Source organism: Annulohypoxylon maeteangense (assembly GCF_022496945.1).
Source record: "Annulohypoxylon maeteangense strain CBS 123835 unplaced genomic scaffold GGS22scaffold_2, whole genome shotgun sequence".
Lineage (NCBI taxonomy): Eukaryota > Fungi > Ascomycota > Sordariomycetes > Xylariales > Hypoxylaceae > Annulohypoxylon > Annulohypoxylon maeteangense.
This window is the reverse complement of record NW_025953249.1, coordinates 1,533,613-1,555,569: the sequence shown is the minus strand read 5'-3', so window position 1 is coordinate 1,555,569 and position 21,957 is coordinate 1,533,613. Positions and strand designations below refer to the sequence as shown.

The 21,957-nt window shown below is 49.4% G+C and overlaps 4 protein-coding genes across 4 annotated transcripts; 2 read left to right on the top strand and 2 right to left on the bottom strand.

Annotated features, from left to right (window-relative positions):
* Nucleotides 1-325: 325 nt before the first annotated feature.
* Nucleotides 326-8,603, bottom strand: GGS22DRAFT_66076 (cell morphogenesis N-terminal-domain-containing protein). The gene is made up of 2 exons (XM_047967711.1): nucleotides 7,392-8,603; nucleotides 326-7,333 (listed from the first exon to the last, which is right to left on the bottom strand). Exons 1-2 carry the CDS (start codon nucleotides 8,265-8,267, stop codon nucleotides 341-343), a joined length of 7,869 nt encoding a protein of 2,622 aa, XP_047822843.1. The 5' UTR covers nucleotides 8,268-8,603; the 3' UTR covers nucleotides 326-340.
* A 791-nt stretch (nucleotides 8,604-9,394) lies between these two features.
* Nucleotides 9,395-10,254, top strand: GGS22DRAFT_152903 (uncharacterized protein; the record flags this gene model as incomplete). Its single annotated transcript, XM_047959760.1, has 1 exon — nucleotides 9,395-10,254. A coding segment is annotated over one exon (277 nt), but the record flags the coding sequence as incomplete, so codon positions are not given.
* Nucleotides 10,255-11,332: 1,078 nt separating this feature from the next.
* On the top strand, nucleotides 11,333-14,581 carry GGS22DRAFT_152902 (NADPH-cytochrome P450 reductase). Its single transcript, XM_047959759.1, has 3 exons — nucleotides 11,333-13,818; nucleotides 13,869-14,147; nucleotides 14,272-14,581. The coding sequence occupies exons 1-3, from the start codon at nucleotides 12,037-12,039 to the stop codon at nucleotides 14,287-14,289; spliced, it is 2,079 nt and encodes a 692-aa protein (XP_047822841.1). The 5' UTR covers nucleotides 11,333-12,036; the 3' UTR covers nucleotides 14,290-14,581.
* A 43-nt stretch (nucleotides 14,582-14,624) lies between these two features.
* Nucleotides 14,625-21,823, bottom strand: GGS22DRAFT_152899 (BcPKS19, polyketide synthase). The gene is made up of 2 exons (XM_047959758.1): nucleotides 15,799-21,823; nucleotides 14,625-15,736 (listed from the first exon to the last, which is right to left on the bottom strand). Exons 1-2 carry the CDS (start codon nucleotides 21,239-21,241, stop codon nucleotides 14,814-14,816), a joined length of 6,366 nt encoding a protein of 2,121 aa, XP_047822840.1. The 5' UTR covers nucleotides 21,242-21,823; the 3' UTR covers nucleotides 14,625-14,813.
* Nucleotides 21,824-21,957: the final 134 nt, after the last annotated feature.

Sequence of the window (21,957 nt, the reverse complement as noted above, 5' to 3'; positions counted from 1 at the left end):
GTATCCGGTAAAGCAAAGTGTTTTATATTATTGTCCGGTATTTTCGAGCTCGTCAAGGGCTCAGAATAGAATCACTATTCTACACATGGTATACATCGCCATCTCAAGATCCAATGATAGATATATCCTACCAGGACCTACTTCCACCCTTCTCCCCATGCTCACCGCTGCATTACTCACCAGGTATAAACCAAAAAAATACCAGTTCATATCATATCATATCATGTATCTCGGAGTCTTTAGATTAACCAACATGCTCACATCCTCTCGTCCCCATCCCATTCATATCATCCACCCCCATCCCAACTAACCTCTCACCACCACCACCAGCCATCTATCCTCACAACATCTCCCCCGTCGACGGACTAGCCTTATGCGGCAAGAACGAATTAGGGACCTTCGGCACCTGGGGCGAAACCTGCAACTGCCTCGCACGAAACAGCTCCCTCTGCTTCTCCGCATGGTCTCTCGACCTACCACCACCCGTAAGCCGGCGCATATGCGTTCTCGTCGTCTGCGCAATCGGCTTAATCATGTTCTCGAGGAAGAACGAACTTTCAGTTGCCCCGTTGACCGGCCTGTCGTCGTCGCCGTCCGAGAACACGTCCTCGGTGAGGTCGTCGTCGGACGTCAGCTCGCTAAGATGCGGCGGCGTCCACGATGCCGGCGCCGATGGGGACGTTATCGAGCGCGAGTGTAGGCCCGGTCTGGCTAGTGCAGTGGGGCTGAGGTTCATGTTGAAAGCTTTGGGGTTCATGGTGTTCGGTTTGGTTTCCTTGGAAGCGGGAACTCGGTCAACGAAGCCGTTTTGGAAGGAGGTGTTGGTTGAGGCTTGGTGCAGGATAGGGAGGACGTCGTCGTAGAGTCGCGCGCCGGATTCGTAGCTGTCGGGGCCGAATTCGGTTACGGTTCTCGATGAGCGGCCTTCGCTAGGTGAGGTCTGCGACATGTCATCGAAGAAATCGTCTAGACTGTCAAGCTTCGTTACTAAGTCGGCCATCTGACCCTCGCCCTGGGCATCGTCCGACATCATGGTTTCGGTTCGGTCTGGCATGTCGAAATAGCCGTAACGGTAATTGTCCTCGTGGAATTCGACTTCCTCGGTTGGCGTCGGTTCTGTAGGTGTGCCATTCTCCGGGTTTGCCTGGCACATGTAGAATGCGGCATGGATATTGGCTCGTGTTAACTCCGTCTTCTTTGCTGGGATTGGAATAGACCAGCCAGACTCTTCTGGAATGCCAAATAGACTCTGAGTTGTCTCGTAGTCTTTCTTGTCTTTGGATGCGGCACTAGTCATACTCATCCGAACGTAATGCTTGTCCATCGGAGTTCCGGACATAGTCATGATATTGTCGAGCACCTCTAGCGCCTCCATGCAATATTCGGTTTGGAGTAATCGGAAGAGCGGCGAGATCAAGTCAGAGCCGTGACCAGCGATTTCAGCCTTGCGCATTTCGATCTCGGGAATGACGACGCAGAGTAATCGCATTGTCATGATCTTCATCCAGGGCATGCAATTTGTGAGAAAACCCATCAATGTTGTTAACAGGCTGAAGTCGAGCTGCGGTAAGAAGAACTCTCGAAGTGCGGCGAGCAACTGGGTCATGAAATCTCTGCTCGAACGATACGCCGAATCAATAAATCCTCCTAGAGCAGCACATATGGATCCCATTCCTTGGGCATCGGCGACTGAGAAGAGTATTTCCGCACTCTGCAGGGTTCCTTTGTCAATAACATCTTGCTCCATGGCTTGCAAGAAGCGAGGGAAATTGGCCAGAATAGAGAAGAAGAGCCTATTGTCGTTTCCGATAAGATGACCGCTCGGTAGCTGAACAAGCTTATCCAGGGTGTCGAGAGTAGGCTGGAGACAGGTAGATGACCTTAGGCCCTTGGAGAGTAGAGGTTGAACACCCTCAAACGAACCTTCCCATCTTGGAGGCTGGCCATCCATAAGAGCCCGTCGAACGCCTGGTGAGTGGAAATCAAGTTTTTCTAGGTATTCATTGAGCATCTCGATCGCTTCAAGGAACTCAACCTCGTTGATCGAATCCAAACATGAGCACATCGTCCAGAACAACTGAGGGAAAGATGTGAGTTTCTCGGGTTCGAGTTTCGAAATAAGCGTTTTTAGGGTAGTCAGGATTTCCATGGAAAATGTCTGAATCTCGGTATCTTCGTCGGCAATGGTGTTGGACAATCGTGCAAGCATATCTCCCAACATGAACTGGTCGAGCGAGGTAAGAATGCAACGGAATATCTGGAACGAGCGGCACGCTAGGTGCCTCACCGGACAAGATGTCGCCCAAGTTAGAGAGAGACGGCTCCATTCTTCTTTGATTCCTGGGAAGGTAACTTCAAAAGTCTTGACAACCTCCGCAGTGAGATGCTCCATACTTTGTGGGACCTTATTGTCGCGGCCGTCTACTTTGCCGTTGCTTTCTTCGTAACTCCAGACAACAGCACGGTCGTGACGTCGGATCGCATCGACTACATCCTCAACAGACTTCTTTGTCTCCAGGGGAGTACCATCGTCCATCTTGGAGACAACTAATTCGTGGATAAGATGTACTAACATCTCGCGAGCTTGTTCTTGGACAAGAGGGGTATAGTGATCCCAAAGTACCGTGACAACTTGTAACAAGACTATTAAGTTGTTACGATCCAACTGCACCGGGGATACCATCAAGTCGACTAAGAGTATCAGGGATAATTGTCCGAGGGAGAAGCCGGCCTGCTTGGTACCAACAGGTAGTGCTTCTGACAAGTCAGCACAGTAGGGTAATTGCAGCTGGCTAATATCGGGAGGTGATTGGACGGCATCTCTCTTTTCGTTGGGGACCATGGCCTTTGGAGTGATCTGCATTAAAAGAAACTCGACTACTTTGATGCCAGGAGTGCTAGGGGTGCTTGCCAAAAACACCACGATTTGCTTGGCATACTCGACGAAATTTTGTTCTCTTCGCTCTAAGCATAGGGAGATTATGAAATCAAGCACAAGTCTGACGTTTCCAGGATGTGGTCCGGTTGCGAGGGCTTGCCAGAGCGCTTGTACTTCATTATGCAGTGCTGCGCTGGATTTGATGGTGACCTCAAGCAGATTAGCGAGGAGCACGTAAGATTGCGCCGTAGGGCCACCGTTCGGGTCGACTTTAAGCTCGATTGTCTGGATCCAGGGTAGGATGACGGCGACTACATTCCGTTGCGCAGCTGAGGGAAGACTCTTAAAGTAAAGTGTTACTTCAGAGAACACGTGGAATGCGAGTTCCGGATGTTGCTTGGCTAATCGTTTCGAAATTTCGAATTGGGCCAACTTGTAGACTGCTTTGGTCTTGTCCGCGATACTGATCTCAAAATCCGAAATCTTGGAGTTCTGTGCAGCTTGTTGTTTCTCCTCTAGCGCTTCGAGAACGTGGGCAGATTTCGATCGGATGTCGCTTTGATCACTACCTAAAGTGAATAAGCACAGCCCTAAGAGTTTCCAGAACGGCGATGGGTAGTCGACATGTTCCTGTAGCACCTCGGTGATGACCGTGAAATAACTTTCCAGCACCTTCGGCACCTCTGTTATATAGCATCGTGCAATGCAATGCTCTAGGAGATATGGGTGATCTTGGTTGTAAACGATTAGGTTCTTCAATGCTCTTCTCCCGATAATATTCACCCGATCGCTTCCAGAGCTGAAGATTGAATCTACCCAATTAAGCATCCGTCTCATGTCAAAATGGAGGGTGGCGCCACTTTCAGTAGTCACACTAACCGGGCCGGCGCAAAGAGCAGCCATGGCGCTCAGGGCTGCCGTCTTCAGGTTTCTCTTCTCTATTTCCATGCCAGCGGAGATAGGGCCCCGTTCGCCCAGAGATTTCTTGTCAATTAGGGACTGTCGCATCGTGTCTTCTCTTTGGCGGATCTGCATCTGATTGGGCGAGAATCCGCACCAGTCTTCCATCAGGGTAAACGAAGATTTCCGAGATTCGAATGTCATCCAGCGGGACGGATCTTTCGTACGGTTAATGCCGTCAAAAAGTCCTTCGACTAAGCCACAGTAATGTTGTCTTAGTTTCTGGAACTCCCAATCCATCTGAACCTCGCCATCCATCAAAAAGAGTTTGATATCCTTGGTATATGTGCAAAGGTTACCGAGAATCCAATCATCTTGGTAGACATCTGGCTCTTTTAAGAAGTGGCACGTCAACTTGTACACATGAGTGAGCTCTGCTCGTAGCGTATCCATTTTTGGATTTCTACGTGGACCGCTACTGGTTCGTTGATGTATTCGCGCGCGAGCTTCGTCGTTGCATCGAGATACATGTCCTTGCAATTCTTCGAGTAACGTTCGATATATGTTGATATTAATGGATCCCATGGCAAGCACAACGGCTTCTCGAACAGAGCGCGAAGAGGCGAATAGCAACGGTATCAAGAATTTAAAGAGTGTTCTTGCCGATACTAGTTTTTCGGCAGATTTAGACCCTTTTCGGGTATGTTGACTTCCCTGAGAAGGACCGTTCATGACGGTCCCCGAGTCGGTTAATGTTGTACAGGCGAAAGCCAAATACAATTTCCACTGTTCAACCAGAACGTCGGGTTGTGTGGTTGGTGTCCTTCCCGTATATCGAGCGCTACCGGGTTCGGATCCGTAGTAGAGGCCACGGGTTGGCTCTGACAGAACTACGATGCCCTTGTACATCTGTAGAACTCGATTGCACACTAGGTCACGACCGATGGTTACAGTAAAGGGACATCGATCATAGGCAATCCGTATGAAATTAGGGAAAATCTTAAACCAGAGGGTTGTATCATACGAAACGTCGCTAGTGCAAAGGTCTATGAGGGCACCTTTGTTGTTGCTGTTTTGCATACCCCTTTGCAATCGGCTTCGTTCTGCTATAGATAGATGTTCGTCTTTAAAATTCATCACTTGCACCGAATCATTTTCGAGGATATCAATAAGGCGGACGGTATCCTTCTCTTGCTCGGTGTCCTTGCCTAGGGCAGTGTCGAATTCAACGATCAGTCGAAGAACCGTAATCGCGAAATTTCGTACTCTTCGTGATTGTGAGCATAAGAAGAATAGACCACGCGCTTCAACATGTTCGACTTCTGCCCATATGCTGGACAAATCCAGTTTCATACCGCGTTTATCGGCACCGTTGAGATCTGTAGGATCAGATGCAGCATCTTTAGTCTTTCGCCGTATCTCATCCCTCCATATTTGTAGCAACTCGACATAAAGTCGTAGAGTAGACTCAATATGACCAGGACCTAGCATCCCTCCATCAGACATTGTAGAATAACGATCATCAAAGTTGAAGATAAACCTTGCAAATCCAACCGTAACTTGATGGGCATATGACTGTCGGGCAATAGATTTGAGAGATTGGGCAGAAGATTCAGCGATGTTAGATTGAACATGTGCAGTTCCTGTACAGAGTAAGTTGATGAGGGTATTGAATGGTATATCAGCAGGTAGACAACGAGGCAAAGCCTGCACAGCAACGTGGAGAAGTTCGTAGAAAGCCTGTTTCTGGTCTGCAGGACTTGGATGGTCATCGCGTCTTGAGAAGTTGAACGTCTCGGCAATAGGAGTTTTTGGACCTCCTCCTGGACTACTGAACTTCTCATCTAGTGCGGCTTGACCCCCGAATGTGTTATCGCAGATAATTGTAATTTTACCAAGGATTTCTGAGAATTTTTTATAATTGGATCTCGCACCTTCGCTCAAAGCGCCTAATTGCACAGGCCGTGATAAAGATTCATCACGATCAGGTAAGAGCGGACTTGACGGAACAACACTAGAAGCTGAAGTCGATGCTGGCGAGCTTGGAGGGACCCGATCGGAGGCGGATAGGAAGGAATAGTGCTGCGGAAACGGAGGTCGTCCAAGGTCACCCTTTTCTAAATCTGACATGATTGTGAGGAATGCCCTGATTCCGATGACCATCCTATCCGGCTCAAGTTGCTCAACTTTCAATTCCTTATTTAGATTGAACAGTTCTGCATTAATTAAGGGGAAGATGATATTCGTGCAACAATACTCCGGATATTTATAACCAATGATTCTAATAATCTGTATCAAGGGTCCCGTAGATGCCGTGTCTGCGGCCGAAAATGTACGCTTGGAGCTAGGCAAGACAAGTTGTAGCACCTCGTCTAATTTGCGAGTAGCTCCGGCCATGGAATCATTAGTTCGATATAAGTAGGCCCAAAGTAGCCTTGAGATGACTTGTAAGCATAGAGGACGCACGGCACGATCTTTGAGTCTTGGCTGGACCGTCCGAACCAGCTGAAGCCATTGGGTAGTGAGATTCTCCGGGGACGATACACAAAGCATCGTTGCCGTCAACGGGAACGCAGCCAACCAATGACGCGGTTTTGCAAACATTGTCGCTAGGCGAGGGCTTATATTGCTTAGCACTTCCGACCACTTCAGGTAGGAGAAGTGCTTATTTGTTGCCTTGGCAGCAATGGGGAGCAGCAGTGTATCCAATATCTGACAAAATGCCGATTTCACCTTCTGGCCATGAGATTGAGCAAATAGTTTACCCAAGGATATCAAGAAGCCGCACGTTTGATCCCAGTTTTCGTCGGTATCAATCTTGATATGTAGATGCTTCATACCTCCTAGCACCAACTCCACTTGTCCTTCCGGATCCCTATTTTGGGTCGTCGGACTCTTAACAGCGAGATTTAAAAGCGATTGACTAAGATCGGCAATAAACCGCTCTGCGACACTGGAAAAGTTGATTACACTCATGGCTCCAAGCAGCTGGGCGAAAAGGTTCCAATTAGCCAGCTTGAGAGGAGATACATATAGCTGTTCTATGTCAGCAATCTTAAGTTGGCCAAATATGATAGCCTCAAGCTTGTCTTCCATCTCAGGGGTTATAGAGCTGAGACTACTCTGACTAATAACTTCTAAGAGGACTCGGCACAAGATATAGATGGAGATGATAGAACGACGTTCGGCATGAGCCGCCTTATTTTGCTTCTCTGCGAGAGTTTGCGTCCCAGGAGATGCTGCGTCGTCTGGGTTACCAGTGAGGAGCTGTAATGGCTCTGTGTTTCGCCTCACAAGAGAGGCAGTTGGTATATTAGACCTCATCTGTTGCAGACTACCGCGTGCCTCATTAGCAGCCTCACTTTTATGCTTCCGCCAAAGCATAATAGAATCGATCAGGGGTCTCGGTTTTTGACTTGCAATGTGACCGAGAGCGATGATAAAACGATCAAAGGCTGGATCTGCCCCAGGGCCGCAAATATGTTCGATAGACGGCTCAGGATCAAAAGGCGGTTTGATGCAGTCATCAAGCTTCTCTTCAGCCATAGCAATAAACTTTGTCTAGGTTAGCATAAATTCCTTCCAACTAGGTGCCAGGGCCGCTATTACTAACCGACGTAAATAATACATGCATAGCATATTCGCCTACTGTCTTAGGCTCATCTCTATGATGTCTCGACGAATGTGAATGGTGATGATTATGGTCGCGCCGAGTTTTGCTATGCATCCGCTCAACCTTCCTCTGTATAATAGTGCCACTGCTACTGCTATCCTGGGTAGACCGTATCGTTAACGACTCTGATTTTTCGGTGGAATGGATAGAGGCGTTGGCCGTCGTGCCCGACAAGGCGGTTAGCGGCCGAGAGGCTATCGAAGCCATCGAGGCCATAGAGGACGGCGTTGACAATTCTGAATCTAATCGGTTCATTGTGGACAAGTCTGGGCGTTCCGGCAAAAGTCCAGCACCTGCTGCCGCTATCATCTGCGGACTAAGGGGACTCGAAGACGAACTTGCGTGGCTCCCATTCCTCGAGTGTTGGATGCCATGAACAATAGAAGTTTGGCGATGGTGTCCGTACGCGGCAGCTTTGGGATCGGCGAGACGCTCGAATATGCCGCCGGGGCTCGGACGCGATGCGGCTGAACGTAATCCGGGGGAGTTGATGGTGGAGGAAGCCGGAGGAGATTGGGGAGATTCAGGGATACCGGCTAGTGAACCAGACTGAAGCTTTTCGAGGGAGGATTCGCGCGAGTGCGCAATGACGCGAGAGGTAGAAGGATCGTGAGCTATAGGTCTAAGAGTATTATCCCACCCGCCATTATCACCATCATCATCGTCGCCGTCGCCGTCGTGGGTATTAATTCGCGGGGTAGATCGCGGGGAAAACTTTAAGGAAGGATCGTGGAAATGGTCTGGCAGCGTCTGGGACGGAGCTAGGTGGTGCGACAACGTTGTCAGTAAAGGTGAAGCAGACCTGGGTGAGAACATCAGAGCGCAGGGGGGGAAAGGTTGAAATGTTAGACCCCCTCCCTCTTGTGAAACTCTGAAACAGAAACACAACCCGAAAGTGGCACATTTATCAAGCGACAGGTAAAGAGTGTGCGTTAAAGTATTAATATTTCGTCGTCCGAAGAGGAGGAGGCGCGGAAGTTTTAGGTAACCTGGAATTCATTACTCACCCATCGTTGAGCTTCGATGCCCATGATATTTCGGTACGGCAAGATAAGGCAGCCCTGGGGCTTCACAGACCCCTAATGACGAACTGTCTAGTGGGCCTGGGGACTTGACGACGATGATTGAATGAATAAAGAAGGGGCCTGGACCTCGATGGGGTTATGGTGGTGGTATTTCGGAGACCACGATAACTCCCCGTCTCTTGTCGCTTCTTTTCTCTTGATTTTCTTCTCTTCTGTTTTTCTTCTAATAGGTGCTCCCCTCCAGAACTGAGGTCCCCTATTTCCCACGTATCCTGTACCAGTAGGCACTAAGTAGTACAGAAAAATAGTGCTGCGTAGCAATATGACGAGCTAAACAGCTTCAAGAAAAAAATGTGATGTAGAAATATCGCATGCGGCTTGTCACTGCATAATACGAATAGGAATCTATAAAATCGATGCAATTTGATCCAACAATGCCTGACTGCCTATTGAGTAGGTCGTCTCACTGGCTAGGACTCGTTCTTCTTGGTTGCTGCGTGGAGTTGGCATAGCCAGACATAACCAGACAACTCTTGGAGTGTTTTTCTTCTTTTGCTCTTCCGTCATTCTATCGCCAATTAGCAGCTGATACTGTGTGTACTGTATCCATTTTGCTGGAGTCCCACCGCCTGGTTCGGGTCAATCATAGCCTTTTTAGCTTGCTCCTTATGCAGGGCAAGGGTATTTCTGCAAGGGCCATGGCCTATTACGGCTCACTAGCGGAAGGTCGAAGTGCTGTAAGTAGCTATAAGCACGGCTAGGAATTTCACGTACTGTACAAACGAAGTACGAATACACCGTCGGGTGCCAGCAGCCAACAGCTGTACCAGTTAAAAGCCAACCTTCCCACGTGGCGGACGGGCTCTCAAAGCGCATACCAAACATACGGTGCTTTCCCATGATTGTCTAGGATGGCTGGATGAATTCAACTTTTCCGGTTGGATTATCCCTGCGCATCTTCTCAACACTGCCATCCTTTTTTATGCTGCGTATAATTATATTGTGCAGTTTATGCGTATATATCAGGGGCTATCCGAGCAAGATCTCGGGGACGTGCGGAATATTAGTAGCCCGTCAGTTCCGGAGAATCGGACAATCGTCAACAGGATCGTCTACGCGAGACGAAGCCGACAATACGATCATCCAGCCATTGTGGCTGTCAATGAGCCAGATGTGGTCCTATGACAAACGCTAGTTTGACGTCAGTCGTCGATTATCCGCTAGGTCTGATCGGATCACATCGTTATGAACCGACTCAGCCGCAGTCTCGTCCTCTTTTTAATATGGACATTTGTTGACACGTCGGCTTCTTCTGGAATTAGAACATAAACAACGAACACGCCGGTCAGTGCATCGTGCAAGATCCTTACCCAGGTACCTAAGGTATCAATGCGACTAAAAGTCGCTTCCTCAGGTCGAACACCTTCAGATACCTACCTAGCAGCCTAATAATAGCCTACTGGGTAGGTATCTAAAGCACATGTTATTTAACGGAATCGAATTATATGAAGATTCCGAATAAATTCGGAGACCGCGGGGTGTTAGCTTGGTCCGCCGAGCCGGCATCACGGAGCCAGTACGGATGTTGAAACACACTTCCCGGTCTCGTACAATGTCGCTGTGCCTACTTAGGTAATTGCTGATTGGGTCTATTCCCTTGTTATACCATCCATGTAAAGTCATGTACGCTGTACGTCCACGGTATGTAAGGGTATACCTTATCAATCTGACCTATTCCTCTTGGAAGCGGTAAGGAATAAGGAATAAGCAACTGGGAGGTATACAAGTAGCTGAGTAATTAATCCTACGAATCTCCATTGACGAATGCGATCCATCTATGCAAGCTACCTCTTTAGGGCTTACAGATAAAACACGCGAAGAGTTGCTAAATTTATGAAAGATCGAACGAGAGTGTGAGACGTGTATTCGATGGGTATGGGTATTTCAATTTTCAACAGCCTCTCAACAAAAACAAAAAAAAGAGAGATCGATAAAATGTGATAAGAACCTAATTTCGTCAGATTGCCTAGAATCCAGATATAAGGTGCTTCGTAGAATACGAATAAGAAGGGGCCCTGATGATCCTTACTCCGAGATCCCTAGGGCTGCTAGGTGAAATGATTCGGATAGTTCAGATTGATATATGCCGAATTCGAAGACATTCGTCGGGTGAGGGACTAGCCGATAAAATGATGCTAGTTTCCCAGTTGTGCATGGGATAGAATACCGGAGAAGGCTAGAGCACATCTTTTTAGCTGCAAGTCACGAATTGCCGAGCTTGGAAAATAGTGGCACATGCGGTGTCCCATTGGATATCCCCGATGCTAAGTGGACGAGACGGGAACCGGCGCACATCCAGCTGATGTGGTTGTCGGGGTCCTCGGGCGGTCCTTAAGTCGTTAGGTCGTTTGCGCAGCGGTATCCCGCTTTCTCCAACCCGATTCCATCACGGCAATCAAAAAATGCTTGTGATGGAGAAGGATGAAGAGTACAGATTGATGCATACGATGATGTATTTGCAAGGTCTAGAATCAGAAAATCGGACAGTGCATCCATGGATGAGAATATTAAATGCAATAAGTTTTATTATGTAACCAGGAAACATTTACCAGCTACAGCTAGCTAGTACTTACCTGGTAATTATACTTTTTTGTGGCTCAGGATGCGGCGGGAGTAGGCGCCCTCTACTAGGTACCTAGCAGCCTACTAGGTAGATACTCTGTAAAGGTACTTCCAATTCTAATTTCGGGGACTCCCAGCATGTATCGATATGACATCGACGTTAAGAGGCAGTACATCGTCTGACAGGCTAAGATACATGCGCCACACCAACAATGACCAGCTTCGTCGGAGGTACCTTGATCCCTTAGAAGAGGTCATAAAAGCTTATGCTTATCTTAAAAATCATTCATAATACTTGTATATGTATCCAGATCCCATTTATCGATGTACCTAATCCACCACAGTCGCCAAAATTTCTCTCCGATTCTTCTCCAAGCCCACGCCCCATCTGCAAGCTCATCTGCATAGACACTCACAAAGTCCCAAATCCACGCCACGCAAACATTTCCTAAGCTAGACCTACCTTTCTTTCTCTTTTCCTCTTACCGTAATCATAAATCTATCATCCCACCCTGCTCCCATTTCGTCTACTTTGTCTATTTCCATTACCAGGGTCACTCTCTTCTTAATATTTATTCTTGGATGTGCGGCTACGCTGTAGATCCTGCGTGGTCTTTTTTTCGTTTTCTCTCCTAGCTGAGAAATTTCAAAGGAGTTCCCCAACTTTGCCCTTCCTTTCCTCAGCCGACTACGCAGTACGCAGTACGGAACTAAGACACGTTGCAGCGTCGCAGCGCCTTTTCTTTAGGGAGCCTCGAATCGGTAGCTGCTAGCTCTCGTCAGTTATCGTCTTGCAACGTAGGACAGCTTAACAATATAGGAACTATAGGAACTTTTTCCAAATGTCCCATTGATCCGGTTTACCCTACTCGACGTACCCTCCTGCCGTGTCAGAATCCTGGAACCAACTTTAAGGTCACCTAAGCAAGCCCGTCAAGATGGCTCAACTTGACACCCTGGACATAATTGTCCTCGCTGCCATCCTGGTAGGCACCGCCGCCTACTTTACCAAAGGCAAAGTTTGGGGCATTGCCAAGGATCCCTACGCCAATGCCTTTGCCAACACAAACGGCCTCAAGGCCGGAAAGACGAGAAATATCCTCGAAAAAATGGAAGAGTCCGGGAAGAACTGCGTCATATTCTACGGTTCTCAGACCGGTACCGCCGAGGACTACGCTTCGAGGTTGGCAAAAGAGGGTAAGAGTCGATTCGGCTTGGAAACTATGGTCGCCGATCTCGAAGACTATGACTTTGACAATCTCGACACGATCCCCTCTGACAAGGTTGTTATGTTCGTCCTAGCTACGTATGGCGAAGGCGAGCCTACCGACAATGCCGTTGACTTCTACGAATTTATCACTGGTGAAGAGCCGTCTTTCTCCCAGAGCTCGGATGCCCCTCTCGAGAATCTCAAATTTGTCGCTTTCGGTCTAGGAAATAACACCTATGAACACTACAACTCGATGGTTCGCAATGTCAACAAGGCTCTAGAGAAGCTAGGCGCCAAGAGAATTGGCGAGGCTGGAGAAGGTGACGACGGCGCGGGTACTATGGAAGAAGATTTCTTGGCTTGGAAGGATCCCATGTGGGCTGCGCTTGCGGAGAGTATGGGTCTTGAGGAACGAGAAGCCGTCTACGAACCTATCTTTGGCATTACTGAGCGGGAAGGTCTCACTAAGGATTCTCCCGAAGTGTACCTGGGCGAGCCCAACAAAATGCATCTCGAGGGAACTGCTAAAGGTCCCTTCAATGCCCACAACCCGTACATTGCCCCCATTGCTGAATCCAAGGAATTGTTCTCTGTTAAAGATAGAAACTGCCTTCACCTGGAAGTTGATATTAGCGGCTCTAACCTGACCTACCAAACTGGCGATCACATTGCAATTTGGCCGACGAACGCTGGGCATGAAGTTGATCTACTCCTTGGCGTCCTGGGACTCGAAGACAAGAAGGATACTGTCATTAGCGTTAAGGCTCTCGAACCCACAGCTAAAGTGCCTTTCCCCACCCCTACCACCTACGATGCCATTATCCGGTACCACCTTGAGATTGGCGCCCCAGTATCTCGTCAATTCTTAGGCACGCTAGCTGCATTTGCTCCCGATGACGATACCAAGGCGGAGATGACTAAGCTCGGTAATGACAAGGACTATTTCCAGGATAAGGTTAGCAAGAATCACTACAACATCGCTAGGACTCTGAACGTCGTCAGTAATGGACAGAAATGGACCAACGTTCCCTTTTCGGCATTCATCGAGGGTCTCACTAAGCTTCAGCCCCGTTACTATTCGATTTCGTCCTCTTCCTTGGTTCAACCTAAAAAGATTTCCATCACCGCTGTCGTTGAAAACCAGTTGATTCCCGGTCGTACCGATCCCTTCAAGGGTGTGGCTACAAACTACCTACTTGCTTTGAAACAGAAGCAAAATGGCGATCCTAACCCCGAACCTTTCGGTCTCACCTACGAACTCCACGGCCCAAGGAACAAGTATGACGGTATCCACGTACCTGTACACGTGCGCCACTCGAATTTCAAGTTGCCTTCTGATCCCTCCAAGCCCATTATTCTCATTGGCCCTGGTACTGGTGTGGCTCCCTTCCGCGGATTTGTCCAGGAACGAGCTAAACAGGCCGAATCTGGTGAGAACGTTGGTCGTACGCTACTTTTCTTTGGTTGCCGAAGACGGGACGAGGATTTCATGTACGAGTCGGAATGGGAGGTATGTATAGTGCCCACGCTAATTTTGACCATTAACTCACAATACAGCAGGACTACAAGAAGGCTCTCGGCGACCAGTTTGAGATGATCAATGCATTCTCACGAGAAGGGCCCAAGAAGGTTTATGTCCAACATCGACTGAAGGAGAGAGCCCAAGAAGTCAACGAATTGCTCGAGAAGAAGGCCTACATCTACGTTTGTGGCGACGCGGCGAACATGGCCCGAGAAGTCAACACCGTCTTGGCGCAGATTATTGCAGAGAAGCGTGGCATTCCTGAGACGAAAGCAGAGGAGATCGTCAAAAACATGAGGGCCTCTAACCAATACCAGGTAAGCTACAACAATATGCCCCTAAATCAACCCACTCTACGGTCTATTTTACGACTAGCAACCCTCTATTCATTTCCACTCATCGTTAAGATTTTGCTGTCGTCGATACTAATGAATTGTATAGGAGGACGTCTGGTCATAAGGGCCGAGCATTCGGCGGCTTGGTATTTTTAATGCATGGCAGGGTGAGCGTTGCAGATAGACTTTGCATAGAAGAGATTCGCTGCTGGCCTTGTTCGGAGTCACGGAGGTGTGAGCTTTTTACTGGCGCGGCTTGGGCGATGGCACAATCTCGGTTCGGGTACCCAATACGCGGTCTAATATAGGGCTCCGTATGTTCTTTGCGTATATAGCTTGGTCGCTACCTACCGTAATTTCGTTTATAGATTGATATAAGCCTCTAAAAACTAGCCCGGGTGACCGGTCTCACTAAGCCTTTCCGCATCTCCCCGTGTAATCACTCGTCCGGTCTCGGAGTTGTAAGAAGAGCGGTTCCATTTTCATGATTACAGTTACAATACAACGTACTTCTAGGTAAATTCTTACAGTACAAACGAACGTAGTTCAAAATTCTCGGATAGAATGAAGGGGAGAAAGAGAAAGAAGCATATAGTAGTGCCATCATCTCATCTAGCGGTGACATATTCCATAACCCCCTCCCAATACCTAGAACACGTACAATGCAAGAAACTCGTACCCCTTCACAGTCGCCTTCCAGCCTTCCGAGTTCGGATCGCTGCTCCGATCGCAGATATGTGGCGCTCCCTCGACCAGAGCTAATTGCGCCGGGATGTTCTGCTCCACCATCGCTTCGTACGTCCCCTGGCTCTGCTGCCATGGGATCAGGTCGTCCGCCGTGCCGTGGATTATAAACGTCGGCGTGCGGTAGTTCCCCTGTCGGATCTGCGCGAGCGGACTCGCGGCGGCGATTTTGTCGGCCCCCGGCTGTGCGAGCGTGTTCCAGTCTTCTACCCAGGCGTATTCGCCCGTTTTGCCCCGGCTGGGCAGCCCCCCGAGGATCACTGGCAGAGTCTGCGCTTTCCAGTTCATGTGCAGCACGATGCGACACCGCGCGTCCGTGTGGATGCGCTGGTCCGAAAGGGGTTCCCATGCGCGCACTACGTCGTAGTTGGTGATCGGCTCGTCTTGCACGGCTGCGAGGACGTCGTAGTCCTCGCCTTTGTCGGCCGCGCCGATGGGCTGGATCGGGTGTCGCCACCACTCGTCGTCGTAGTTCGTCGGACAGTAGAATGCGAGGATGGCTTCTGGTGGCCGCAACCCGATTTTAGGCGCTGTCCATGCGAGGGACATGGCGAGTTGGCCCCCTGATGACCATCCTATTACTACGACCCTCTCCCCGTCGGCTTGTAGCCCGGATTGAAGGGATACGAGGTCGGGTAGTGTATGACGGGCCCAGTGGAGCGCATCGCAGATATCTACCATCGGCCCCTCGGAGAGACTTACTTCGGGGCAAAGTCGATGGTCTAGGCTTACTGGTAGGAAACCCTTTTCAAGTAGAAGGTCCGTTTGCGCGGGTCGGATGTCTTTTCTAGAGAAGAGAATGTGGCTGCCTCCGTGGATCATCAAAGCTGCGGGAAATATTTAGCAACGGGGCAAAAAACTGAGTTGTTTAAATGTATCTTTTACTTACCGATTGGAAGCTTTTTATTTGAAACCATTTCCTCGGAAGGGTAGTATATATCCGCGTGAATTTCCAGATCCCCTACCTTTTTATACACGACCGTCTCCAAGCCCGGCTTAGAAGACGGCGCCACACCATTAACCCCCTTAAGACCTCCGCGCGGAAACGCACCGATAACACGCACAGTCTTCGCCTCCGGCGACTCGCCATCAGACCACAAAACATGTCCAAATCCCGCCTTCCGCAGAACCCGCTCCCAGTGGCGCTCATCAACCAGCGCATGCTCGCGGTCATCCTCAAACAACCACCACCCCTCGAAAAGACCGACCACGACGTCAAGCCAGAACATATTCCTCGTCGTCTCGACCAGCGTCAACGCCCCGTCTTCGCGGAGCATCTCGCGGAGATGGGTCAGAGATACCACGAGGTCCCGCGTCGCGTGGATACAGTTCGTCGCGACGACGCAGTGGAACGCCTCCCTGTGTTCCGCGCGCACCGGCTTCTCGACGTCAAGGACTTCGAAAGACATCTCGGCTACGCCTTTGAACTGCTTCTTCGCGGCGGCTACGAGCGAGGGCGAGATGTCGGTGAAGGTGTACTCGAACGGGATACCGTGGGTTTGCAGGTGGTTGACGATATACCGCGTCGTGCCGCCTGTCCCGGCGCCGACTTCTAGAATGCGGAATTTACCGCTCCCGACGGCGTTGGTGAGGGCTTTGAGGAGGAAGGCCCCGAGGAGGAGGGTTGCGGTGCGCAGGAGTGGCCAGAATTCGTACATGGTTTCGAGGGTTTTTTTCGTGTCTTTGTCGCCGAAGACGACTTGCAGGCCGTCTTGTTCGCCGGTTAGACAGCTGGATAGTTGCGAGCCGACGGTTCTTATTAGCTTGTTGACGATGTCGTGCTGGGGGTGGGTGTTGAGGATTTGGTGGTAGATGGTTTCAGCGGGGGTCTGGGGGATAGGGGAGTTGGTGCGAAGGAAGCCTTGGTGAGTGTGAGAGATCAGTTTCCCGTCTTCGAGGATGCGGTGGAGCTGAAGCATAAATCGACCGTGTTTTTCTAGCGTTTTTAACTCGGGGATGGGGTCGCCGGGCTGGAGATTGGTCCAGTCGCAGCCGAGTTTGGCGAACGCTTCTACGACGTAGGCCAGCACGAGTCTGGCCTGGTGAGGATATGCTTCGGACCAGAAGCCGGTGGCTTTGGTTATTTCGGCGAACTTGTCGTATCCATGCCTTATCTCGTTGAAATCATCAAACGCTGATACGATGGTAGGTCGATTGACGCTTTCCGAAAGCTTTGATTTGGTAATTTGGGCCCCTTTTGGAACGGTTGAACTAACATCATTGAATCCGTTTGAAGATGGTGGCGTATCTAATTCGCCATCCTCGCTACTAATTCCGAGGCTTTCATTGATATAAGTCACAATAGCGCTCGCATTAGGGAATAACAGGAAACTTGTTAGATCAATGTTCAAGTTGAAGGCTGTCCGAATATCGTTCAACACCTCAGTTGCCATCAGCGAGTCTATCCCAAGGTTTTCTAAGGTAGAGTCATCTTTGATCTCTTCGAGTGGAAGGTCGGTAATATTGGATAGTACTTGGAATAGCTCGTCTCGCTTACTTGAGGACTCCCTAGCCGAATTTTGCGGGGGGTCTGGAATGACAGGGCCCGTCTTCTCAACAGCCTGAGCCAATGGCTTCCGTGATTCTACGAGTGAGGTTCCGGATCTGTTGACGTCCTTCAAAATCTGCCCAAGTACGTCTTTCCGCATCTTCATGAAGCGGCATCCAAAGACAGTCATGACCATCGTCTTACTTCCAGCCTCGAATATGTAGATATCTGATGATGCATCACATTCGTCATTATCACTCTGATTGGCGTACACGATCCATTCTCTGGCGTCAGGATTGAAGCTTCCACCAATCTCAATGTGTTCGATATGCATACAAAGGAGGACTTCATCAAGGCTTGGATTGTTGAAATAGTTCACTAGAAAGCCAGCAAACTGCATAAGACTGTCGATCATAGGGGTATCGCAGAGGCGCTGGTCCGCAGGAGCTGTTATGTCTGGAGTTATGACCACCTTCCCGGCAACTTCATGTCCCACGCAAGCTATCTCCTTGACGCCCCGGAAACATTCGCCGTAATTGACGACGGTGCTGAATGCACGATAGACATGATTTCCTTGCATCCTCTCGGCATCCGGATGGTTGAACACTTCCGCGTATCGACGATGGCCGGTTATCGACTCGAATCGCTGGAAATTTCGGGCTGCTTGTGCATCACTACGCTTCTTAAGGGATACTATGCCTATAGATTGCTCAGAAGGCTCCGTTTTTTGGCTCTCGCCAGATTTAGTAGTGATAGCAAATGCCCATGAAGGATGTACGTCCTTGAGGCGTTTCAGCATAAGTGTAATCTCAGTTGAGGTATCGCGACCAATTGGATATCTCATGGCCAAGTCATCGACGGTGGGCACGTATTCTTCCACGTCGGTATCTTTCTGAAGCATCAAAGCTGCGCGAGCTATGATCTCGAAATACAGAGCGGCTGGAACGAGTGTCTCGCCAGCCATGACGTGGCCACCTACTAAGGTTTGGAAGCGATCGGATCGAGGATCAATTCGAAATAATGCTTCATTTTCGGATCTATCTTTAAACCGCAAGAAGGAGACAAGCTCATGTGTTTCTTCTACCTCTTCGTTTTTTGACACTCTTTTTTCAGGGGCTCTGCTTATGTACGGGAGCCAGTGTCGTGTTCTCTCGAATTGGTACGGTGGCAAGCTTAGATATTCAAATTCGGGCTTTTGGCTTCTATGAAATGGCCAATACTGCACAGCATGCCCAGATCCCCATAGCTCGACAGTTACGTCGGTGAGAGAGTTTTGCGCATTGGAAGAAGTGAGCCGTGGTGATAAAAACACATGTCCTTCCGGATCTGGTACTGAATCTTTCACGAGTTGGATGACCGAAGATCCTCGACCAGTTTCGATCCAGGTGATCTGAGAGAACCGCGTGATGAGCCTCTCTACCGCCTGTTGAAAGAAGACTGGAAATCTTGTATGCCGTGGAATGATTTCGAAGTTAGGTTGGGTGATGCTATTGGCTTCGTCAGTAGTCTCAAGATGCAGTGTAGGTTGCCTCCAACTTAATTTATTGGCCACTCTTGTGAGATGAGACAAGATGGGCTTGGTAAAACGTGAATGGAAACCATGAGTTACCCGGAGTCTCTTGGTGCGAACTGAATCGTGAAGGGACGGGTCATTCGCGATGTGTTGTTCTAAGAGGTCCATAGACTTAGAAGAGCCTACCACCACATGATTCCTTGGGCCATTGTAGCAAGCAATCTCGGCAGAAAATTCATTATCTTGGGCCTTGAGGGAGTGGAGAACTTGGTCAACAGTATGACGGTCTGTTTGCATAGACACCATCGTCCCTCGCTCATCACCCCAGTATTTCTCCATCAGAGACGCCCTTTCCACCACTAATGTCAGCGTATCGGGGAGTGAGAGGCAGCCAGAAATACAAAGTGCAGTCAGCTGGCCGAAGCTATGTCCAATCACCCCGTCGACTCTCAGTCCACAATCAATCCAAGCTTTGGCGGATGCATATTGCACAGCAAAAAGAGCCGCATGTAAAATCGGCAGGTTTTCTGTTGGTTCTGATTTGAAGATGGATGGATAAAGGCTTTCTAACCCCCTGGAAACTAGAATCTCGTTGCAATTATCGAGGTGACTGCGGAACACTTTTGAGGAGCGATATACGTCGTGAGATAGCCCAACGAAGTCACTTTCTTGACCTCCGAATACGAGAATTATTGGTTTGGGGTTGTCAACTGTGTTTATGCCTAAGCCAGAGGACGCGGCTTTGAGTTTGGACTCGAGATCTTGAATTCTGGATACCGACGTAGAAAGTTTATATGGTAATGTGTGGTTTGCTCGATCAGCAAGGTTGAATGTTAGCGATGATAGGAGATTAGCAGTCCCAGTCTTGGCTTCCTTTAACCAACCGAGCAGCTTCTCGCTATACATGGACAGACTGTTGAGCGAACCAGCAGAGAGTATCACTGGATACTTCTCGAGGCTTATGGGCGCCGCCGTATAGCCTAATGATGGCTTCTCGCGTACTATTAGTGCTGAGTTGCTACCAGCGGCACCGTGACTATTCACACCTGCCAACCGAATGGGAGGGTTCCAGGGCAGAACGCTCGTAGGTATCTCCATCCGATCTGGACTCAGAGAGGGTATTATAGGGTTCAGCTCGCTGTAGCTTGCTTGCCTAGGTATCTTTCCATGCCTCATCATGAGAAGAACTTTGATCAGGCCAGAAACACCTGCAGCAGCCTCCGTATGGCCTATATTACCCTTGATAGAGCTGAAATGGAGAAGAGAATCTCTTTGAGGCCCACCGTAGGCATCGCGAATACTGCGGACCTCGATCGGATCACCAACCACAGTTCCAGTTCCGTGAGCCTCTACGTAGGTCACAGATTCCGGTTTCACATTTCCGAGTTTCATCACTTTGTGGTACAGGTCAACCTGTGAGTCCGAATGTGGAACTGTGATGTGACTGAAGTTACGATTCTGGTTTGCTGCGGACCCAACGATTACACCAAGGATATTGTCATTTTCTTGAATAGCATCGGAGAGCCGCTTGAGAACGACGACCCCGACGCCTTCACCTCGACAATAACCATCAGCGCCAGCATCAAATGGTTTACACTGCCCAGTTGGACTTAGGAAGCCCACTGCATTGAGATTGTGGAAGTCACCCGGACTTGATATAATATTGGTACCACCGGCAACAGCCCGAGAACATTCACCGGACCAAATAGCTCGACAGGCTGTGTTGATAGCCACCAGTGACGATGAGCAAGCTGTATCGATGGTCAACGATGGACCTGTCCACCCGAAATAATGGCTCATGCTACCACTAAAAAAACATCGTCCTGTCCCGATAGTGGCGTACGTAGTAGGTGGATGGCATGCGAGATTATCATAATAACTGTTCATAACCGCTCCGATGTAACAGCCGTAGTCATCTGCCTCAGGGGCTGAAGATAGACCAAAGTAGCCTGCCGACTCTAACGCTTCATAGATGACCTGGAGCAGGACCCTCTGCTGCGGATCCCAGGCGATGGCCTCACGAGATGACTTCTTGAAGAAGCGGTGGTCGAAGGCCTCTGGGTCACGGAGCCAATTCCCCCACCAATTCATATTTGCGTAGTTGCCACTCTGCGATAGCTGAAGTCTTTCAACATCTGCAGGCCTCACCGTTGATTTTCCTTCGAGCAAAAGCTCCCAAAGCTCGTCGACTGAGTCTGCGTCGGGAAATCTGCCAGCCATACCGACGACGGCAATGGCGTGTGAAGGGTAATCAGCCAAGTTATTAGGGCCATCTTGACGGTCTTTAGCTTGTGAGAAACCGTTGACTTTTCCCTTCTCTAGGTCTGGCATTATGAAAATTTGGAAATACGATTAGAAATTGAGAAAAGGAGAGCTTCAAGGCATAGGAGACTTGGATCTTGGTAGGTAGATCTTACCGGGGACATGTCAACATAAGAAGGGGGTAAACATATCCTAACCTCTGATCGCCGGCCATGATAAGAACTGTGATTCCAAAGAGCGCTTATAGCCTAGCCGTCAAGATCCTACTGCGGTACTTTAAAAGTCGAATCCAAGCCTGATTCTATCTACGAAGAACACGTTAAAGGAGTCCTAGAGGTGCTTACTAGGGGATCTCAGCTGCTAACAGCTGATAGCGAAGCAACGACTGCTCCATAGTCCGCGATCCTTCAGGGGGTTCTCTATCTTCGCGCCCCAGCCTAGCACGTCTGAGGCTAGGACAACGACGTTGAAAAACAACAGGTTGCCTTGTTATCGCACGTCTGTAAGATAGGCAGATATGCGACGCAACCTTGAAGTGCAAGGCAATAGACAGTGAGCCTCAAGATGCTACGATGACCCATCCTACCGGGACTAACGCAACCACTTGATGGGATGTCCTCGTTCGTCTACTGGCTCGTATCGCGAGGAAACTACCGTTAGTGTCTTGGGAGCTCGACATACCGTGTGGTTGGGGCGTCACAGCATTATCTATCATCATGTAGACCGGATCCCCACTTCTCCGTTCATCCGTCACCCGCCTTTCGAGGCGTTGTGTCGGGTGAGAC